General features: G+C 43.5%; 3 protein-coding genes across 5 annotated transcripts; 2 read left to right on the top strand and 1 right to left on the bottom strand.

Moving 5' to 3' along the window:
• Positions 1–78: 78 nt before the first annotated feature.
• marchf2 (membrane-associated ring finger (C3HC4) 2) lies at positions 79–5,831 on the top strand. 2 transcript variants are annotated; one of them, XM_068593116.1, is made up of 5 exons: positions 79–554; positions 3,894–4,205; positions 4,572–4,776; positions 4,976–5,185; positions 5,280–5,831. In XM_068593116.1, the coding sequence occupies exons 2-5, from the start codon at positions 4,018–4,020 to the stop codon at positions 5,436–5,438; spliced, it is 762 nt and encodes a 253-aa protein (XP_068449217.1). In that variant the 5' UTR covers positions 79–554; positions 3,894–4,017; the 3' UTR covers positions 5,439–5,831. The 2 variants fall into 2 exon arrangements, with proteins under 2 accessions (XP_068449217.1, XP_068449218.1); XM_068593117.1 differs by having other exon boundaries at positions 82–554; positions 4,572–4,767.
• Positions 5,832–9,065: 3,234 nt separating this feature from the next.
• LOC137795573 (ras-related protein Rab-11B-like) lies at positions 9,066–13,250 on the bottom strand. Its single transcript, XM_068593124.1, has 5 exons — positions 13,076–13,250; positions 10,475–10,670; positions 10,192–10,385; positions 10,020–10,100; positions 9,066–9,607 (listed from the first exon to the last, which is right to left on the bottom strand). Exons 1-5 carry the CDS (start codon positions 13,113–13,115, stop codon positions 9,459–9,461), a joined length of 660 nt encoding a protein of 219 aa, XP_068449225.1. The 5' UTR covers positions 13,116–13,250; the 3' UTR covers positions 9,066–9,458.
• On the top strand, positions 12,803–22,753 carry LOC137795572 (signal-transducing adaptor protein 1-like). 2 transcript variants are annotated; one of them, XM_068593122.1, is made up of 14 exons: positions 12,803–13,326; positions 14,666–14,759; positions 16,845–16,916; positions 17,018–17,137; positions 17,232–17,288; positions 17,406–17,563; positions 18,193–18,324; positions 18,499–18,568; positions 19,624–19,726; positions 19,927–20,016; positions 21,162–21,230; positions 21,378–21,452; positions 21,542–21,919; positions 22,009–22,753. In XM_068593122.1, exons 2-14 carry the CDS (start codon positions 14,670–14,672, stop codon positions 22,065–22,067), a joined length of 1,473 nt encoding a protein of 490 aa, XP_068449223.1. In that variant the 5' UTR covers positions 12,803–13,326; positions 14,666–14,669; the 3' UTR covers positions 22,068–22,753. The 2 variants fall into 2 exon arrangements, with proteins under 2 accessions (XP_068449223.1, XP_068449224.1); XM_068593123.1 differs by lacking the exon at positions 12,803–13,326 and having other exon boundaries at positions 13,489–14,759.
• Positions 22,754–22,759: the final 6 nt, after the last annotated feature.

Below are 22,759 nucleotides of genomic sequence, written 5' to 3'. Positions count from 1 at the left end.
TCTTCCTCCCCTGTCTCCCTCCCCTCTTTCCTTCCCTTCCTCCCCATCTCCATCCCTCCTCCCTTTCCCCTTCTCTCCTTTGTTCCTTCCTCCGCTCTCGTTTTACCTCCCTTCCTCTCCTATTTCCCTCCCTTCCTTCCCTCTTTCCCTTTCTCCTCCCTTTCTCCCCTCTCTCCCTCCCTCCTCCCTCCCTCCTCCTCCCTCTCTCCCTCTGCAACAAGCTGTTGTTATCCTCAATCCCATTTGAACCATATGAACTCGTCCGGTTTGTGTTTTGCACTCGTCTCCACCGCAGCAGAGCAGACAGCTGATGATGATGATGATGATGATGATGAGCCTCTAGGGTGTATTTAAAGCTCGGTGAAACCGGAAGCCGTGTGTTGTCGTCTGGGAGCTGCTAGCTTAGTTATTAGCACTGCGCTGAGTTAGCATATCGTTAGCTCGCGAGTGTGTTATTAATTCACACATACAGATTTAAAACATAAAATGAAACAAGAGAGGAGCGCGTGGATATCGGGCCTTCCTTCGTGACACACTTTAAAGAAGAAGACAGGGTGAGTTCACCTTTTTAAGCTTTATTTAGAGTTTGGAGTCGGACGGTAAGCTAGCTAGCTACTGACAGCTGTATGCTAACAACATCTGACAGTGACAGTGTTCATTTACTGGACAATGGAAACTGGTTTATATGGAAATAACTTGGATAAATGCTTTTAATGTCGGAAATATGTCCATGTGACATAAACTAGCTACATACATTCATATATATATATATATATATATATATATATATATATATATATATATACACACATACACAAATAGTTTTGACTTGATAATAATCATTTAGGTAATTCTACTTTTTGTTTTACAAACGTGTACATCTGTGTTTATTTGTATATTAATGCAATTAAGTGCATCTACTTGGGTACTTGTACTTGTGTATTTCCTTGCTATGCTACTGTGTACTTCTTCTCTTATCACATCTAAGAGGGATATATTTTACTTTTCACGCCAGTCGCTACATTTATCTGATCTTATGTTACTAGTTTCATGCATATTTGGATTATTATTCAAAACAATCAACAAATGCATTATAACGTGCCCACTGTTATATATCATACAACCCTGCAATGTATTTAAAAAAATGAGCAGTACAACCTGCAATATTAAATTATTATAATCCAATGATATATATTCATACTGAAATGGGCCATTCTGCATAAAAATTAGTACTTTTACTTTTGATACTTTAAGATAGTTAAATTCCAATACTTTTGTGCTTTTACACATTTTGAATGCAAGACTGTGGTATTACTATTTTTACTGATGTAAAATATGTGTACTTCTTCCACCACTGTTTATAGTTATCATTATGCATTTACTACATTACATTCAGTTAATAAATTTGCAAATGCGGTCTAATTTATATTTGTATTATGTTTTTGTTTGATCTATTTGATCAACTTATTTTATGTTGTAATTCTCTGCTCATGTGATCTTTATTTATTTTTGTTAATGCATATTTACGACTGCAGCTTCCCTGTTGTTGTCGTGCACACGATAAATGCAGAACGAGGAAACAAAGCTGTTCCAGACAAAAGTGTGTGTCACAGCTTCTACCGGCCAGATGCAGTGAGAACAGTCACATCAGCTTTTAACAGTGGAAATTACTAGTTTGTCAGTAGTGAATGTATCATGGACTAATATATCCATATATTTAAAAGTGCATCAGTTTACAGTCACAATCACATGTACAATTGAAGCGTTAGGCTTAAGAATCACATGATTTGATGTGTTTTCAACTGATCAGAGTTTACTGTAGATGTTGATTTATTTTTGGGGGCTTCCCTTTTGTTTATCTGGGTCAGGGATTGTGCCTCTTAGTCGTGCCCCCGCCTCCCCACACCCTATGCTGTATCTATACATAAATAATAACACCAAGTAGTAATACTACAACAGTTTGTCAATGCTCTTGAATGGGTCAAGAGGTCAGGTCATCTAACCAGGAACCTGTTTAATGTCATGTTCAGGGTTTGCAGTCCCGGCTCTGTTTATTTTGGGGTTTATTAATCCATGTAAACAAGATTATATGATATTTGAGATTAGTTACACACCGGTAATGTTGTATCTACAGTTTTATGATCTGCATATTTAAGATAACAGACAACTATGGGTACATTAGATTATTGCAGTTCTCAGTAAAAGTTGTAAAAAAAATAAGCATATGACTAGAATATAAATAAAAAGCAGACATTTTACAGTAATCAATCAATAGTGGACTTCTTTGACTCGGTTAACAGTATTTTCTTTACAAGCACAACAATTATTGCAGGTCATATATTTTGTGGCTTTAATGAGACAAGTTGAAATGATTGTCGAGTGTAAATTCTTGTATTATTCACGAGGAGATAAAATAAAGGCACAAAGAAAAAGAACCCTGTCAAATTAACACAAGAATGTCTGCACCATCTGCCCCGTTAAACCTCCTGTTTTAAAAAAAAACAACACAACAACATCATCGGTGTTGAGTAAATAGGATTATATATTTATTCCATTGGTTTGGGTGTAATGCTGAGGTTTAGTAGTGAGGTGTAAACAGATGGTGTGAAGCGGATCAAAAGCCGGCTCAGGATGTGAACTCCGTCTCGTGTCATAAGATGTTTGTGCGCTTGAGTGACACACTTGGATGTCGCCGTTTGGCATCGTTGAAACTGTGAAAAAAAAGCAGAGAAGCTCATAACTTCTTCAAAAGGAAAGAAGCTACTTCAATACCTACAGTACGAGCGTGTCAGAAGTACATTTTGGTTTTTATAGCGCGAGGTTGTGTAATAACTCATAACTGTATTCATTGTCTACCGTGAGATTATTCCACAAAAACAGCAGGACGAAATGACTTCGGTCTGCCTGTTATCTCCAGTCGGGGGGTTATCTGAGGGGAGGCAGCTGTTTATCGGTCTGCTGCACATCACACTCACCGCCTCTGACGAGCACGCTCGCTTTTTTATAATGGATCAGCAGATGTTGTGGGGCGACTTGGCCCTCCTTCCAACCCGCAGCTTCCTTGTAAAATGACACTGTGTCGTCGTAGATAACCTTAGGTACTTTCACGGCTCAGGAAATTAATTGTAATTTGTACGCGGAAGACACTCTCTTCAGATAAACGTTGTCGGAAAACATAAAGCTAAGTTTGATTAAATATAGACTCTATTGAGGAAGTCCTCATGTTTTATTGGGACTTAATGTTGATTATTGGACCGCTGGGAACGACTCTTATTGCTCTTATGCTATATTTAATGTCACTCAGATGGATAAACAGGGTATTGTTACATTTAGATGTAATGCAGCCTGAAAGATAAACTGGTATTTGTGTCATTGAGCGCTGCAGCTGCGCCACTAAACCGACTTTGATCAATTGATCAATTCTGCACCGTCAATGCACGTCCGATGTTGTCGTTCAGCTCTCGTGTCCTACGTGCAGGGTGTTGCCGCTCGGTCTTTGTAGTATCTGTCCTTCCCTTCCCTTCATTGTGATCGGATGACAGGATAAAAGTGCCGTGCTTGGTGCAGAAATAACCAACATATTTTTAGCTGATTTCGACAATATGGACGAGGCCAAACCCTCAGAGCGAGGCCTGGCTGGACGTGATAACAAATTCACAATATTAAGCAAAATCTAAATGCATAAAAAGTTTTTATTTCTACACCGTTTACGCCGTGACACTACTTTATCGTGACGGAGAACCACGGTGGCTTTCAGGGGACGTTATAAAGACTCTGTGAAGAAGACCTGCTCACCTATGCGGTACAAAAATATCCCGCAATACTCGACGCTGGCCCTTTAAGTAAATCTACTAAAAGCCATTAACGCCCAATCTCTCTTTCTTTGCTTGTAGAAATTAACCCCGCCTCGACCTCGCGGCAAGCAGAGTTCGCGCTCGCTGCTCGGCCTCGACCTCCGACCCCTTTTCTCGCCCTCCACCTCCACCTCCATCGGGCCAGTGTTTGGCCGCTGTAGACATGACGACAGGGGGCTGTTTCCACCTGCCCGGCTCTCTGTGCGACTGCGCCGCCGCCGCCGGCCCCGGCGTGTGGAAGAGCGTGGAGGAAGCGGGCGGCGACGGGCGGCAGGCGCTCTACGTCGCCCAGGTGACGGCCATCGACGGACGGTTGCTCTCGTCCGTTCTCAAACCCATGAGCACACAGAGGTGAGGCCCCGTGAGGTGAACTAACATGTTAATAACACGGACAGACACACACAGGACGGGCCGGCCATTCACTCATGTTTGTATTATTCACATCAGTCTTTCCAACACTGGCATTAAGCTCACGTTATATATGTATTTATTGACTTGTATTTTAGATTTTTCTTTGGATTTCATGTCTTTTTTTGTGGTGTGCGGATGTAATTGTGTATTTATTGCCTCCCTATAGTGTGATTACATGATTTCGGTCCTGTATTTCAGGCAAACCCGACGAAAAACACGTTAAATGCGTTGCTTTTCGCTTCCACTTGCAGAAATTGACGAAACCGTTCCCTTTTTTTGGGCTAATCTATTTGTATTCTGTCTCAGCGATGGACCCATCTGCCGTATTTGCCACGAAGGCGGCGTCGGCGAGGTCCTCCTGTCCCCGTGCGACTGCACCGGCACCCTGGGCACGGTGCACAAGAGCTGCCTGGAGAAGTGGCTGTCGTCCTCCAACACCAGCTACTGCGAGCTCTGCCACACGGAGTTCAGCACCGAGCGCCGACCCCGGCCCCTCACAGAGGTAACAAAGGTCAATGCCCTTTGCCTCGTCTGCATCCGTCTTCCTGCTCGTCTGTCCTTTAGCGAGTAGTTTGTGAATGACTGTACATGTGAAGAAGAAGCTTTTCCCCTCATCTTTCAGCTCGCTCACTACTTGTTGTGTCTCTCCTCTCCCTCGCCTCTCTGGTCTCATGTCAATATGCTCACCCTCCTCTCTGGTTTTCCCACAGTGGCTGCGGGACCCCGGCCCTCGCAACGAGAAGAGGACGCTGTTCTGCGACATGGTGTGCTTCCTGTTCATCACGCCCCTGGCAGCCATTTCAGGCTGGCTGTGCCTGCGCGGCGCTCAGGACCATCTCCAGCTGGGCAGCTGGCTGCAGGCCGTGGGCCTCATAGCGCTCACCATCGCCCTCTTCACCATCTACGTCCTGTGGACCCTGGTAAAAGAAAACATGCAGATCAGACTGCAGCACTATAGTAATGCACATTTTGAAAAAAGTGACTCATCGCTGACCTCCTGCTCCGTGGTTGCAGGTGTCTTTCCGCTACCACTGCCAGCTGTACTCGGAGTGGAGGCGAACGAATCAGAAAGTACGTCTGCTCCTTCCCGAAGCCAAAGGGTCTAACTGTTCCCAGCATTCCTTGCTCTCCGCCAAACTGATGAAGAAGTCGGCCAATGAGAGCATAGTATGAGAGCAACTCGGGAGACGAGGAGCGTAGCGGCACACGGAGACGTGCAGAGACCTTTACAACTCTGAATGACCAAACTAACTTGTTTAGTGGACCGTGAAATGTATTTAATCATTATCTCATCGACCCATCGACGGAGTGCGAGCGGCTCCGATGAAAGCGTGTAAACCGCGTCGTACGCCCCCGGCGCGCCCTCACCCCGCGCTGCACAGCGTTGCCGGGTCGAGGAGCTCTCGCAAGCAATTATTGTCTCGTCCTGTTTTTAATCTGTAAAGGACTTTTATTTTTTATCTAATCGCAGTCCAGGTGCCAGTAATGCTGTTTGAGATGAAACTTCAGCACACGCCTATTGGACTTCTTTCCAGTATTTTTATTTTATTATTAGTAGTAGTAGTAGTAGTAGTAGTAGTAGTAGTAAAGAGTTAAGAGTGCAATCCGACACTGTGGACATGGAGGTCCTCGCAGCACATGAAGAGACTTCGCCCCAACGAGCAGTTCTGCATGCACTGTTGGTCATTTTGGAGATTTGTTTCTTTTATTTTTCATTCTGTCGTGGGTTTAAAAAACAAAAAAGTTCAACCACTAAAGGATGAACAGGTGGATTATTCCTGCCGCAGTCGGTTCACCGGCGTCCTCCTCGAGGTTCTTGCATCGTCGGCACTTAAAGTCGGTCCCGTGTGGGTCGATGTCGGGCGCGTCGCAGCGCGTCGGCGTGCGGCCGCCGCCCCGTTAACGTCTGCGTGATCACCGTTTGTGACCACACGTCGCTGTGCTTGTGTGTAGTTTCCGTAATCGCATCACGAATCAAGGGAAACGGAATTAATCATTGAAGCCGCGGTCAAACGTTTATCGTCTCTCATCGAGATGGAGAGAGAGAAAAAGCACTTCCTGTTCCGGTGTTTCGCTGCGACGGCTTCATTTGACTTTGTTTTGTTGCTTTTCTTTCTTTTAAGGAAGCCACTTGAATCCATGCGATGGATGAAAACTCTCCCTCCGTTATGTTTCCATGTTACCAATCGGACTCATTCGGGTCTGTACTGGAGAGAAGTTTATAGTTTGGTGCCGTTCATCATGTCAGAAAACACAAACCGCAGTATTGACCAGATTACTTTCCTTCACGGAGAGACGGTTAATCTGACGCGTGAACACTCTTGAGTCTGCTAACCACCGTATTGTTAAAAACAACATTATCACATTTTGAAATTGAACCCCATTGGCTTTTGTGACCACGCGGGTGTTATAAAGTGTTCAGTATTATTATGCAGATCTCATAACTGCAGCTGTGAGGCGTTAAGACTTCTCTAAAGCTTAACAAGTTGATTTAATATTCATCCTGTGGTTTTCTCTCCAACGTTTATCGCGATCGATCGTACTTTTGATTATCGATTTAACGTCGATTAACGTACTGCTCATGGTGAGTTCTTCCCGCGTGCGTTAACTTTCTCTCCATGTGGAGGCGTTCGGTACTAAATGGACTCGCAGTACGTCTGGGTTTTATGCAGAATTGCGTTATTAATGCTTTATAACAATCAGGCTTAACCAAACGATATTTAATGTACCTGCTGCGTCTGAGAGCATCAATACAACATGGCATTTCTTTGCTCTTTTATGTGTCCATGCTGCAGTAACTCTGCGTAGCGGCTCCTCTGGGTGCTGCTTCAGGGCAAAATGGACACCCATCGAGCCGCCATCTTTTTAAGACACATTTCCACCTGTTTGACTGGTTGCAGTGGGGCGTTCCCAGTAACCAGTGGGTGTATGAGTCACGGCCTTTCCGTCCACGCTGACGCAACGCGTCGGTACGTTCCTCTCCTGGAGGGGGCGGGGCCACATAATGCTCCAGTTTTAATCGTTTTGTTTGTGTTTTTAACTGATCTCAGAACAACGGATTATACCCTGTGATGCATCCGGTGGGGGGGGGGGGGGGGGGGGTGACAAGCTTATGAGTCATTTGATCATCCGTGTGTTTACTGTTTGTCATGAGCGAGGCTTTACACCGAGTGATTCGGGCACTGAGAGAGCGGAGGAGCACTTTTACAACAAACAACTGGATTTGTAGGTCAATACAGGAGACGTCTGTTTTGTCTTTTTTATACAGCGAAAGTATGCAACACGTCCGCCGCTCCCTGCAGAGCATCATATCCCCAAAGAGTTTTCTAAGTGGTATTGCAAATTAACCAGGAATGTAATACTTGCTTTTTATACAAGAAGTCATCACAGTTCAAATCCAGCGATGGATTTAAAACCATTGCTTTCTCTGTAAATGTTACTTCTGTTGTGTTACGTTGTCTTAACATGTTTTGTAATCTTTCTACATGTCTTGAGGGAGGGTATGTTTATATGTATTATTTGTAATTTATGTTGCAATTCTTTAGTATTTACATTGTTTAAATACTGCAATGTTTATGGTGTGTGCTGTGGAAAAAAAAGAAGAAAACGATGTCTTCACTAAAATCTTGGGACCTTCAATCAGCCAACAATTGTTTGCAAAGCAAATAAAACGTGATGAATTATGCATGGGCGTGAATTCAGGTGATTTGTTGTTTTGTGGGTCTCTTCCTAATTTGGGACGTCCTACAAGATTGTAGGTCACAAGCCAGAGGAGCGAGGATCTGCTCTGAACGACCGCTCTGCAAACCTTTTAAATTGAATTATTTACCATCTTCATCCAGTCGGAGAGGCGACCGACAATGGAACAAAGACGAGGTCCGGCTTCACCGTTACGGCATTGTTTGCTCCGATCCGGCCGTTTAAATCCTCCTCTTCCTCCTCCTCCTCTCGGGCCTCAGGAGGATGAGACGTCGTCGCTCATAAGTCTGTTTTTGGACCACAGCTGTACGAGCGTCTACATTAATCCTGAAGGAAAAACAAAACGCTGCAGTTTTGCTCCTGTGGAGACTCGTCCACAAACCTAAGCAGCTTATTTACAAAAAACACTCGTTCAAAAAATATCCCGCATGCTGGTGAACAAACAGGCGCTCTGCTCTCCAGGAAGGAAACAATACTGAAAAGGTTTGAATGTGTTTGAGTTATTTATATTGGTTCCCTATTTGCGCCTTTTCTTTTTGCTGGAGCAAAGTTACTAAATCAGTTCCTCTCAGGGTGAAGAAGTCATCACAACTCTGCAGCAGAAGAAGTACTGAGACCTTTAGTTAAGAACCTTTAGTTAAGGACTTTAAGTTAAAGACTTTTTTTCGACAATATTCAATTTTTTTCCCACAATAGTTTGACATTATCCTACGACTTCTCGGTTTTTTTACATACCTTTTAGACATACTATATGAATTTTTAAAATGTATTGACATGCAATTACTTATTTCTTTCCTGATATACTTTACTGTCATTTTTATATAATTTTTTATAACTTATTTTGTGATATTTTTTGTGTGTGACTTTCATGAAATATTGCATGCATTGTGTGTCATAAGAAAATCCAATCCACAGTTTACTTTTGTCAGAGTTTTATTGGAAATTTATACAGTTTTTCAAATTTAAAGTAAAACAATGACAGCTTAAGCCAAATATTCTTCAATAAATACATGATGACGACATTTTTGGCATGATAACTTATCCGATGACAGAGCAGAGTTGGAGGAACCACGCTGTAAGACATAATACTGCACAGCCGGGTTGGAGTAACTGCCCGTAGTTTATTTACACAGCGCCATCTAGTGGCAGCCGTTGAAATGTTTTCTTCAAAAAGCAGAGTTTCAGTTCATCTTACAAACTTCACAGGCTTCATCGAAAAGGCAGCAGCGACTGACTGCTGCCCTGTTCCCGCGATGCAGGAACCTTCACATTGACATAAAGGCTTCTCGAAGTTTTAATTCATGGCAAAAAAAAGAGAAGAAGAAGAAGAAGAGCACGAGTGAGTTCAAAAGTTCTATATAAAACAGAATTTACGTAGAAAGAAACAGAAAAAAAAAGAGTGGAAAGGGCAGATGGCCGTGAGCGGAGCAACAGGGGAAACAAAAACAAAAAAAAAGTGCACAGGTGAGGTGATGTCGAGATGCAGGAAGCGCGTCACAGGCCGGTCTGGCAGCACTGCAGCTTGTTGCCCGTCCGCCCGTCGGTGGTCGGCGGGACGCTGATGTCCACCACGTTGTTGCCCGGAGACTCGTCGTGAGCGGATCGGTCCGCGATCTGCTTCTGAGACACGATGCGGTAGATCTCTGCAGAGGGGAAATCGTGAAGCAGAGAGCGACGCTCTTGGTTTCTTTAAGATCCTTTTTTTTTTTCTATAGTTCAATCTGTAGGAGCTGCGGCGCTGCTGTGGACACGCTCAGTTAAAAACTGTACAGATCAGATCAGCAGTTCTTAAATGGGGGTACGTAAAATGGGAAGACTTTTTTTTCAACCCAGAATGCTTTGCACTGGTAATTTGAAGTGACATTTTTGTAGTTTTTTGTATTTTTGAGATATTTGATTTTTTCCAGAAAGTGACATTTTTGCTGTTTTCTTTAAACTTCAATATCAGATGAATCTTTGTTGGAAGTGTTTACAATTCACTTCAGAGGCTTCTGAAATCTTTATTCATGAAGACTACATCACATGGGATACAGCGCCGAGTCTTGCTTTTCCTACCTGTTAAAATGTTCTTGAATGCCTCCTCTACATTCGTGGAGTCCAGTGCTGACGTCTCAATAAATGAGATGCTGTTCTTTTCTAAATGCGGGAGGAGAGAAGACAGAGAAACGTTTAGTATTTCAGAGGGGGGCCGGCTCGTTCCATCTCTGCGGTGCGCTCCGTGTTTTACCTGCGAAGGCCCGAGCCTCGTCGGTGGGCACGGCCCTGAGGTGGCGGAGGTCGCTCTTGTTTCCGACCTGCATGATGACGATGTTGTTGTCGGCGTGGTCCCTCAGCTCCTTCAGCCAGCGCTCGATGTTCTCGTACGTCAGGTGCTTGGCGATGTCGTAAACCAGGAGCGCTCCGACGGCCCCCCGGTAATACCTGGAGAGAGAATGAACAAGATGGATGCAGCAGCGACATCGCCAACTCACACACACTCGCTCAGACACACAAAGAGAGGAAACACTCACGCTGAGGTGATCGCTCTGTAGCGTTCCTGTCCAGCCGTGTCCCAAATCTGAGCCTTTATCGTCTTGCCGTCCACCTGGATGCTGCGGGTGGCAAACTCCACCCCGATGGTGCTCTTGCTCTCCAGGTTGAACTCATTCCTCGTGAAACGCGACAGCAGGTTACTCTTCCCCACTCCGGAGTCTCCGATGAGTACGACTGGAAACCCGAAACAAGACAAATGTAAACTCCAGTCGGGGCGGCGCTACGAGAAGAAGCTCGAGAGCGTTGCTCATGCGGCGTGCGTGAAGGAACAGATTGAAAATGCCAACACCAGCGAAACAGAAGGCAATATTTATTGATTTTGATCTTTTAAAGTGAGCTAAATACTGAAAGTCCTGGTTCAAAACTATAAAATGAATGAGATTTAACTATTGATAGAGACTAAAGTTTAACTACGTCATGGGACTCGGTTGGAGTTGTTGGGACGACAAAGACACAGTTTGCTTGCTTCTCTTGCCTCACAAACAATCTTTGGCTGAGCACAGACACACCGTGCTGCAGAGAGCACACCACAACAACAACAACAGCGGTGGTTATAATGTGATGTACGGTACGTAGAGGCAGCGGATGTGACCAGCCTCTGTGTCATTAGTTAATAATTGATTTCTTCAATTAAATATCCTCCTCTAGGGAAACATCCTCAGCTTTTTATTCGTTTTTTTCCTCGCTTCAAACAGGTTGCATGATAATAAAATAAACCAGCGGTGGTCGTCATACTCTTCCAGTGCGTTTGGGACCTCAAAGACTTCTTTTAGCTGTTACGTCTGTTAAGTGTGTATGGATGTGCACTGCCGAGGAAGTCGTGATTACAACAGCTGGATTGGGTTTGACCACATTTCATTCCGCCCAGTTTAACCTCAATTTATAAACCTTCATTAGAAAAATGACAAAGCACATTAACAGACTAATGATGTGTCAGAGGACAATTACAGACAGGTAATGGCACTAAACAGCCGTCATTAGAAGGATGCACTGTGTCATCTGGTTATCTTTCAGCTACGTTTAGGCGAAGAGAAAGTGCTGACTTGCTTTACTGCTTTTTCCGTGGAAAAAAGCTTTCCCAGACTTTGCCCCTGACAGTCAAGCAGGATGAACAACAAAAGAAACCCTGCTCTTTTGGGAAATCTGACTCAACATTTTCTTGAGGCCTCTGTCCTCGTCTCTTTGTTCCTGAGTCATCACCTCATCAGTTTGTACGATACTTACAAACGGATGTGATGAAGAGAACTCCTTCAGTATTAACTCGAAACTCCAGCCGATGATTTGTCGTATAATTACACGCCGCTGGCTCTCCAGTTAACTGCGGGACCTTAACAGAACTGAAGCTCAGTGAATCAGTCCCGGAGCAGGTTCTTCCTACGCATAACTCAGTTAAGCGCCGTCATGTGATTTATGTTGCAGAAGAGAGCTCCAACACAACAACAACAACAAGCTGTTCCTCATGCAGGGAAATTACACTTCAAGCTAAGATAACAAGGTCTGGAAGACAAAGGATAATGCAATCAGTCTCATGTGCGTGTGTGTGTGTGAGTGTGCACCTCTGTGTCCGTCCACAGCTAATTTTACATTCTGCAGCAGCAAACGACACAATATTTCGGGGTTGACAGTTAAGGCTGCCCGCTCCAAGACCTCTAGTGGTTTGCGGTGACTCGTACTGTATAAAAACACCTTTTATGACCCGTGTTATACTGCCAGTAACCGCCTCAATAACTACTTTTAACTGGCCCCTGTGGGATTTTTGATTATATCATGGTTTACCCTGCTGCTCATTTAATCACACAACACAGAGTGCTCTTTTCCATTTAGTTTGTATGCAGATTTTGTAGTCATATTTTGGTTTTGCTTTTTTTGAATTTTTTTTTATAACATGCCATAGCTTCTAATCCAATTTCATAGAAGAATGCATGACGTGTTTCGTGTGAATTGACTTTGTGCATTTGTTTACACAGAAAAATGAAGTCAACAACACTCGTTATCAGAAAAACTGAACTCCAAGGTGTAAAAGAACAATGTGACTCAGCCAGGTCACATGGATAATGGTGTGGAAGTATGCTCTTAACCTTCAAGCAAAGGTGTTTTAGGGGGGGAACACACACACACACACACACACACACACACACACACACTTTGATTTCGAGCGTGTTTCCTCTCCTCAAAGGGAACTCTTGGTGCTTAAACGTGCCATAAAGGTAAAAGGTGAGGACATGTTATCCTCCACGATGACGACAAAGCAGAATAACTGAAGCAGCAGCTCCGCCCGTCAGCCCAGCTAGCGTTACAGTGACGTCAGCTAGCGGGGGTCTAACGGGGGGGATTTCTGTATTTAAAAAAAACAACTTAAGAAGCAAAACATATTATTAGCAAACGGACACTTGACACATTAAAAACACGACAGACGAGACAAGACGAACGGGCGAAACGCGAGGTTCAGTGAGAAGCGACGCGGGCACTGAGTGGCGTAAGCTAGCTCCCGTTAGCTTCCCACCACCCAACGGACGTTCAAAACGGACCAAACGGACGGAAACACAGACGTGCCTGTCGGCTGTTTCAGTTCCGCTCACCTTTGAACAAGAAATCGTACTCGTCGTCTCTGTTCCCCATCGTTCTGATGCTTGAAGCAGCTTTCCGATATCAAAGGGGGGGGGAGACGTTGAAACGGGAGAGGAAAAAAAGAAGAGATCTCCCCTGCGCTGCGCCAAGATGAGGAGAGCAGAGCCGTTGCGAGGGAGAGTCGCGTCAACGCCGCACCGTCACGTGACTTACGGGCGCGGAGCACGGTCACGTGACTTACGGGCGCGGAGCCCAGTCACAGGTACAGTTGAGTTACCACATAAAGTAGGTAGGTCACATATTAATTACTATTACAGAGAGGTTTAAATATAGGGCACATCAACAGGCTGAGACTTAATGTTCTAGTAATACCAGCAACAACAACAATATAATGATGACTAATAATAATAATATTAATGATAGAAATGAACACTAATTCATTACAACAACATCACAATTTGAAACGTTTTAACTAAAGATATTGTGAAGCAAATACTTATTAAAGTATAAATTATCACAGGACTGTTGTATTAGACTGCATTAGTTCTAAAGTAAAGCGTAAACTAACAGTGGATGTATTTATAAAATTCATAAAATAAAACCAGAACCAATTCCTCCAACAGAGGGAGCCATCTATTAGATTAAGTACTACTTCCTTGCAAGCAATGGTGGAAAAAGTACTCAGATTCTGTACTTAGAAGTAAAAGTAGCACTAATAGTACAGTTTAATTTATTTATATACAGTTTGATTTACATGTTCTAAAAATCTACACATTTAAAGTAACTAATGTTATTCCTGATATGTGGTGGAATAAGAAGTGCAATATTTATATATTAACATTACTGTACTTGAATAAATGTTACTTGTCCGCCACTACTTGCAAGTTAAATAAGTAAATCAGCGCCAGTGGGCCAAAGATCCTCACCTGCGAGCCTTTAATTATTATGAATTATCAAATTAAATCTAACACGCCTTTCTAGTCAGATTCCAGCTGCATGGAAACCATTAAAATGTTCCCACTGTATTCCAGATAAGTCATCAGGTATCCCGTTTATAAAATGTTATTTTCACAACATGAAAACCTCAAATCCGAGCAATACAAGCATCTAGCCTCGTATGACTTGATTTTAAACTCTCTTTTTTAAATGCAACAACTTAAAAGTCTCTTTTTTTCCAGCCAAAAGTGTCCACAGACCAAAAACACACCTACGATACCATTGAATACTTTGTGGAAAACACACCTTGTTCTTTCCTTAATCGATGCAATTTACTTCAATTGATACAAATTTAAAATAATGAATCACAACATGGGGATTGGTGTCAGTGGGGCGAAGGCGTGTTGATTTCCAATCCTCGACAAAAACACGTCGAAGGCGCTGTCTCACCTGCGGAGATTTCATCGGAAAGGCCCGCCCACTCAGCGCACATTGGCCAATCAGCGGCGAGGACGCGGGCTCTCAGGTTTCCGCCTCACTTTCATAAACAAGAGCGTTTCGCCGCCTCGCCAGCAGAAGTCGTGCCGATACACACATGACACAGTCTCGGTCGTGTCTGTATTTGTAAAGTTTTTTTTGTGTGTGTTTTTTTGTGCGTCGTTGAGCATCATGATGGTTAAAGTGACCGCGCGACAGAGGAGCCAGCTGCCCACGTGCTACTACGAGGGCTACCTGGAGAAGAGGTCGTTCAAAGATAAGGTATGTACTGGCGAAATACTTGAGATGCACTCTTGTCTTGTTTGTGGAACAGACTGGGGAAAAAATAAGCTTGTTTTTGTATATTTTGTATCTGCAGCGGTAGAATAAATACTGAATTATGTTAAAGTACCTCATTCAAAAGCATAAAAAAACATGTTTGTATCATCAAGATGTACCTAAAGTATCACAAGTCAAACTAAATAGCGTGTAGTAAAATGATCAATGGCAGTGTTGCACTTTAATATATAATGTGTAGTGTGTTTGTTAAAGGGACAGTTCACCTGTGTGTGTATATATATATATATATATATATATATATATATATATATATATATACATATATATATATATATATATATATATATATATATATATATACAGCTGCAGTATTAAAGTGATGTACCCCTCCCCCCCTTCTCTTTCTGGAGGAAGATAAAAGTGAACTACTGGCATGTCAACAATGTGCAGATGATGCCAGGAAACTTAAACTTTGATAGGATCTAAATGTCAGAGCCTCTCATCACCTGTCACCTATAATCACCTGTTTTGTGTGTGCACAAAAGGAGGGGCTCTACTTTACTGAAACTATAGGAGCTATAATACTTAATACTTTATTAGCCCCTTTGAGACACCACTGCAGTGGTACAGCAGCGGGGGGGAAACCAGTTTGAGGATGGTTTTCTGTGGGGGAGCCACCTGTCATCATATGGTTTCTGTAATTGGGCCCCTGTTCACTTCACAGGAGCCACTATGACAGGTCCTTTGCAGGGTGTGGGTTACATTCGTACGCTGTGTTTCACTGCAAAAGCTCTGGACACACTAAATGGAACGGGGCCGTCAATTATTTTGATGAAATTACACCAGTAACGTGGAAGTGTCTGCTGTGGAACGGGCCCATTGTGTGGACCAACAGGTCTGACTGCTGCTGCTGCAGCTCATTGTGCCTTCAGATTAAAGTTAAGACGGCAACCGGCGCGACAGGTTTCGTCAAAAAAGAAAAGTAAATCACGTGTGTCCTGTTCTGCCAAGCCCTGACTGATAAGAGAGCAAGAGCACGTAAAGGTTTTTTTTACTCGGGAAACTCCCAGTTACATCAGAGGCCCACTTCTACCGTTCAGTACTTTATATTCTAGTTATTCAACACGGCGTCTTTTTACCCAGAACAGATAATGGGGACCAAAACATCTGATTCATCCACGTTACTCACAAGCAATCAATCCGGTGACACAGATGTCCCATTAGGTCTAATCAATACAAACACACCAAATGTTGTTTATTGTTATTGGTTTCTGTTGTAAGGCTTGACTCATTAATAAGAATGTCACCTACACAGAAGCAGCTTTTATTTCCTTGTCATGAAACAAGCATTTACCTTCCTCTTCCTCTTCCTCCTTTTCATTCTGTTCAACACAAATAAGTATGAGTAATACACTAATTATGACACAATGTAAAAAAACAAATACACAGAAAACTGGAAAGAAGAAACCAAAAACATACCTGGCTGTACATTATTTTTTATTGAATTTTGCAAAATGTCTTCCTTCTGTCGAATAGAAATATCCAGAAAATAAAATACAGGTTTAGTTACAACAAACTGGGAATCCAAATGGAAAGAGACACACAAAATATGTTGTCGCTGCTCGACACAGATGCACTTTCTCTTATTTCTTAGATAGATAGATAGATAATTACTTTATTGATCCCTAAAGGGAAATTCAAGAATTCTTATTGAATTTTTAAAACAATATTTTGAAATAAGTAACATTTAATTTGACAAATTCAACTCTGTCTTCCCAGATTTCAAGGAGTTTTATGACCTCTCAAAATAAATAAAAATAGGAGGCAAGGCATATATTTCTGCCCAATATGTATCAACACACGCACACGCACACACATACATGGGTTTGTTGAAATGTAATTTTTTCTTTGATTTCTTGGAAACAGTATTTTTTATTTACAATAAGTAAAGCCACATTGAATTAATGTTTTTTGACATGGATAGTGTCTTGTACTGTTGATCTTCTTCTCCACATCTGTGCATGTTATTTGTACTCAGTGTGTCTTTCTCTGTGTGTGTTTGTGCAGACGTCTCTGAAGCTGTGGACGTGCCTGTGTGGAAACACGCTGTTCTTCTTCAACGAGAAGAGAGACACGGACGTGAGTCATCACGGACGTTTGACTTTGGATGATTATTAATGGGAGGAAAAAAAAAATCTTAAAACACTCAGGAATCACATGTTCCTTTTGTGTTTCATCAGTACGTCGAGAAAGTGGACCTCGGGGGGTTCGTGTCGATAACGAATGACAGCAGCCAGGATCGTAACCTGGACGCAGCCAGACTCTGCCTGCAGCTGAAAGACCGAAACATCAGATTCACTGTGAGGGAATATGCAGACAAAACACGTCACATCACCCGCTTTGTTTTTCCGCCTCATTCACACCGTTCATTTCTCTCCTCCGCTGCGTCTGCAGGCTCCGAACGCAGAGGCCCGCGAGCTGTGGAAGGGCTACATCCGCTCTGTGGCCGAGGTCAGTGTTTGTTGCCCTCCGCTCACTTCACAGGAAGAGCTCTTCTCGCGACGGCGGCCTGTACCAACAGGCCCCCGTCTCCATCCGTGAATTAAAGCAGAAACTGTCTCTCTGCAGCTTTCAGTGCCCGTCTACCTCACCCTGCTCCCGGGACAGATCCACATGCTCAAAGAGACGGTGGAGAAGGAAAAGCTAAGACTTAATATCGTCTCCCCGTCTGCCGTCACCGTCACCGGCATCGGCGCTCCCGTCATCCTCGAGGAGGACCGGCCAGCGTGAGTACCGACCAGCCGTGAACGCACTGACCCTCAATGCACCAGTGTAGTTGTGGTTATTACCTCGGCCTCCACCTCTGTGCTGTTTGGTGTAGTACATGAGAACTGCTTCACCATTTTCTTGAAACTTCTGGCCCAAAGACACACACACACACACACACCGAGGGGCGTGACATTGGGTTTTGGGGTGGATCCAAAATCCCGGGCTTATGAAATATAACCTATAAAAATGGCGCTCGTCAAATAATTGTCGTTTTTATTGTGGCCAAATGGGAAGTGCTGAGATCCCGTGAAACCAAAATTCATATTTGCGAGAAACGTTTTCATGCACATGTCGAGAGTATTTCTGTGTTTGTGGATCCAAAGTGGACACAATTCAGCATATTGTTGTGTTCTGTGTTGTTGTTTTGCATTTTTTTCCAGAGGAAAATGTGCACCTTCATATTTAGTGTTTTGTTTTTCTTTATTTATGTAAAATAATTGCATTATAAGGCTTAACTCTCTTTAATTCACACCGTTTCCTCTCTACAAACGCTGCGTGCGGGGTCACTTTTTAATGACCTAACCCTTTTCCCTTTAAAAAAAAAAATCTAATAATGTCTTTTTGTGTTTTTCTCGCGTCTCTGCAGCTGTTTCCACAACGTGTCGCGTCTGGAGGCCGAGCTGCTGCTGGAGAGAGAGACCAAGAGAGGAAACCTGCTGCTGAGACCCGGCAGCAACGGAAACTCCTTCGCTGTCACCACCAGACAGGACCATGAAGGGTACACACACACACCCACACACACACACACACACTACCACATAGATCTGTTACAGAGGCGTACAAACAAAACCTTTGTTGCCACTCGAGGAGAATATGAACTGAATCTGACTCATCGTCGTTCTTTCATTTCGTAATCAGTTTATTTCATTTGTGTGTTAATTGTCTCCATCAGCTCTGTAATCAAACACTACCTTGTGACTCCTAAACACAACAAGGGCTTCGTCATCGATGTGGACAATCCTGTGAGTATTAATAAAAACACGCTCATGTACTTTGTACTGGAAACAGAAATCCTTTGTTTACTGTAGACAAGAAAACTGAAACGTCCTTTTTTTTCCCTGGCCGATACAGTCGGCTGTGTTCATATTTATAGTTTTGTGAATGAGCTTTTTTTATCCTGCGTGCAACTTGAGACACGAACAACAGCAACGTGCGAGAGAACAAGTTGCGCTTCATAGCTGGCGTTCAGCCGAGAGGTTAGAGAGGATTTCCAAAAAAGCATGTAAGCTTCTGAGAAACTACCTCGAGAACACAAAGGTGGCAATTATGACGTCACCTTATTCTGGTGCTTGTGGTCCGGGAACATGTTGGATGCGACTTTTATGTCGCTGCCAGCGGGTTGAGTCACCGCTGATACTTCTTGTTAAACTGCAGGCTTATAGTGTGTGTGTCTGTGTGTGTGTGTGTGCGCAACTCGACAAGGGGTAACGACACACAGGTGGAAACAATGAGGGCAGCACAGGTGAAGACAATCAGACAATCAGGAGACGCACAATCAGAAACGAGGCGTACGGGGGCAGGAAGTGCGGCGACACGGAGGACAAACTACAAAATAAAACGGGAACCCAGAAAAACCATGTTTGTTTCGTCTTTAAACTACACGGAGCTTTTGTAATATCTTTTTCCACACAAAAGGCAAAAAGATGACACGTGAAGTGAAATGTACAGGTCCATGTGTTCTGAACGCAAAAAAGGAGGTTAGTTATTGTTGTTAATTGTAGATAAATGCTCCTTTGGACGAACTATTAACACGGACAAAGGGTGCAGAAGCAGTAGTGAAACGGGTGGAGGCGATTTAAAACACTTTCAACCTCTTTGTGTGCTCGATAGCTAGTGTGTGCGTGTGTGCGTGCGTGTGTGTGTGAGGTATTTATTCAAAGCAGCTGACCTAGTTCCAGATTCCTTCTCAATATATTAATGACACGGGATCATTGTGATCATACGTGACCTATTTCATGTCCCTGCGTACATTTTTATTGTTCCCGGGATGTTAAACAATAAGTTGTTGTGCGTGCAGGTCCTGTGTGCCACGCTACACGATGTCATCCTTTATTTAGTGGGGAAAACTCACGGATTCCTGACTCCTCTCGTCACCGAGGAAAACTACGCGAGAAAAATCTGTACGTACAAAAAAACCCATCTAACTTTACTCTTTTATCCAGTTTGTGTTTCTCTTTTTGTTGCTTAACTTTTGAGTTGAAGGTCACTCTTTAAGCTTAATAAATGTAATTATTATCTCACATACACTTCACCAAAAAGTATATACACACACACACACACACACACGACTAATTAAAAGTTCTGGCTTTTTTCTCCACAGCTTTTATTCGTAGAGATTTTGAAAATGGAGAGCGGAGCGTTCAGGAGGCCACGACGAGCCTCGCCCCCCCGAGCCAACCCCCCCAAAAAGGTACTGTGTCCTTTTTTTTTTTCAAAACAAAAGCACGCGAGCGGAGCGGCCACTAAACTGTTTGGCCCCGTCGGCCTCGCCTGTGTGCCGAGGCCCTCTGACGCAGCCGGAAAATAAATTCTTGGAGTCACACTAACGCGCTACGAGCTTTTCACAGCAATTATAAAGAATAAATATGAGGCGTTATCTTAGGTTTTACATCACAAACTTACTGCATTAGTACTTACTGGAAAATCGTAGGTTGGTTAATTCTGTTAAAAGAGATAAGACTGATTTATTATCCCTTAAAAAAGATAAGGCTGATGCTTTGCAGAGCAGGTCTGGTAGCATTGCTCACCATCAATCACTCACGGGTTGTTGTTTTACAGCCTTCGTGCATCTGGTAGAAATTCCTCTACGCTTCAGACTTTGTAACTTAAGTAAATATTAACAATACTTAAGAGTCCCGGGCAGAGATTTCCAACCTTTATGACCCCTTAAAGTGGCTTGACGCCCCTCTTCAAGTTGCGTTTGTGTTCTGGGTGTAACTCGTTGAACCAGAGTGGATTTCTTTTGAGGTTGTTTTATGGGCTCGAGCTCTTATGTCATCTCGTGCAGTGTTTCTCAAATGTGGGCGACAGCATCCCTAGTGGATTATTTGGAGAACTGCAGGGGGGAAGTGATACGATAACAAGTTAAATAATAAAAAAAAAGGAAATTCATACATTTTCTATGCAATCATAAACTGACAGTGGCCACAACAACTCAACAACAACTGGTTGAGTGTGTCAGCATGCTAACTAGCTAATGCTAAGGCTAATTAGCAAAAAACACTATTGTACAGCTGAGGAGAAGCAGGTTCCTGAAGATTGGCGGTTAAATTCCCGGATCCTCTGGTCTGTGGCACCATGCATACATACACAAGTATATGTGTGTGTGTGTGTGTGTGTTGTGAAAGGGTGGATATTGACACAAGGCGTCCTATCGCCACGCTAACTTTTGATGTACAGTACACACCGTACTGTACATGTTTCATACGACTCATCCAACAAGCGTCTATTCTTCAACTGTAGCTTAAGGTTTAGGGTTTGGTGTCAGCTCCTATTGTGTATTCTTATTATTATCAGCCGATAATGACTGTGCACCTTACATGTCTCGCTCCGCAGTCGCTCCAAGAACACAGACGCCTGAACCGTCACAAACTGAAGAAGAGTATTTGTACTTGAACGACGAGCGTGAGTACAAACGACTCTGCTGCCGCGACGATCAATCTGCCTTCACTGCTGACATTTCCCCGTCTGGAAAACATAAACTGGTGTGACTTCATATTTGTCCTCTCCCCATTGTCATCGCTCACTAACGCCTGGTGTGTATTCAAACAGTGGAGGTGAAAGAGACGGTGAAAGAGGAAGTGAAAGAAGAGGAGAAAGAGGATTCACCGGCTGCTGCTCTGCCGCGTAAGTCTCATCTTCACGCCTCGGAAACATTTCTTTAATTAAAAAAACAAAACAATTATGGCCGTGAATAATGTTGATGTCTTCCACAGAACTGGAGAAAAAAGCTCCAAAGAAAGCCATGATGCCTCCGGTTCTGGTTCGGGCTCCTGTTACGGCTTCGGCTGCTGCTCCGGCTCCTGTTAAGGTTTGGGCTCATGTCACGGCTTCGGCTCCGGCTCCGGCTCCCGTTAAGGTCCGGGCTCATGTCACGGCTTCGGCTCCGGCTGCCGTTCCGGCTCCTGTTAAGATTTGGGCTCCTGTTACGGCTCCGGCTCCTGTTACGGCTCCGGCTCCTCTTGACGTTCGGGCTCCTGTCACGGCTCCGTCTCCTGTTCCCGTCCCTCGCAGCTCCATCCCCTCCTCCTTCGCCTTCTCCGCCAACAGCCGGGATCCGAGGCCGAGGGCGCTCACAGACTCTCAGAGACAGAGTAAGTTCCACGCGTTGTTCTCTCCTTATTCGCCGCATGAGGAGTAATAACACAGTAATAACAGAGCTCACTTGTCTGATGTGCTCTAGTTCCTCTGGCGGCGATATCGGAGCTGAAGCTCAAGTTGGAGCAGAAGGCCCGATGCTGAGCGACCTCCTGGAAACCGCTTCCTGTGAACACCTCCACGTCGTCTTCCCCGAGTTCCTCCTGTACATTTTGCACTTTTTATATCACTGACAACGAAGGACATTCCCCACAATGCATTTTTGTAACAATGCATTTTTTCTACCGCAGTGTTGTTGTTTTTTGAAACCTTTTTTGTAATGTAAATAGTGTTACATAGCTAATTTATACATGTATTGTAAAGCACATCACTGCCTCTCTGTACGTGAGTAGAAGTGTGAATGAAATCGAGCTGCAAACAACAACCCATCTGTTAATCTGCAGATTTCTTTTCTCGGTTAATAGATTCATCGATTGATGTCAGAATTGTCATCCCAGTCTTTAAATATTTTAACATGTATATAATATCAAATTTAAAAAAAAGAGGAAGGAAGGAAATCTCCTGTTTTGAGAGGCTGAAAATAGCATTTTCTGCACTTTTTTTGGCATTAAATAAATACTGTTTTCGACTAATCGATGCAGCTTTAGAGGAACAGGACATAGAGAGGCTTAGGGTTTCTTTACCCATCGTATGTGAATGTCTTCTCATGAAAATATCTTTATCTTTTCAATAAAGTAAAACGCTTGCTTCTGTCACGTGAAATCATATGAATGTGAACAAGCAACTTCCAGTATGTGCCATGCAGCAGTTTCACCATGTTCTGTACACAACGTTGT

Source organism: Clinocottus analis, unplaced genomic scaffold, assembly GCF_023055335.1.
Source record: "Clinocottus analis isolate CAN_PGR_092001 unplaced genomic scaffold, fCliAna1.0.p SCAF_28, whole genome shotgun sequence".
Classification (NCBI taxonomy): Eukaryota; Metazoa; Chordata; class Actinopteri; order Perciformes; family Cottidae; genus Clinocottus; species Clinocottus analis.
Note: the sequence above shows the minus strand (reverse complement) of the source record. Positions and strands in the feature narration are given on the sequence as shown.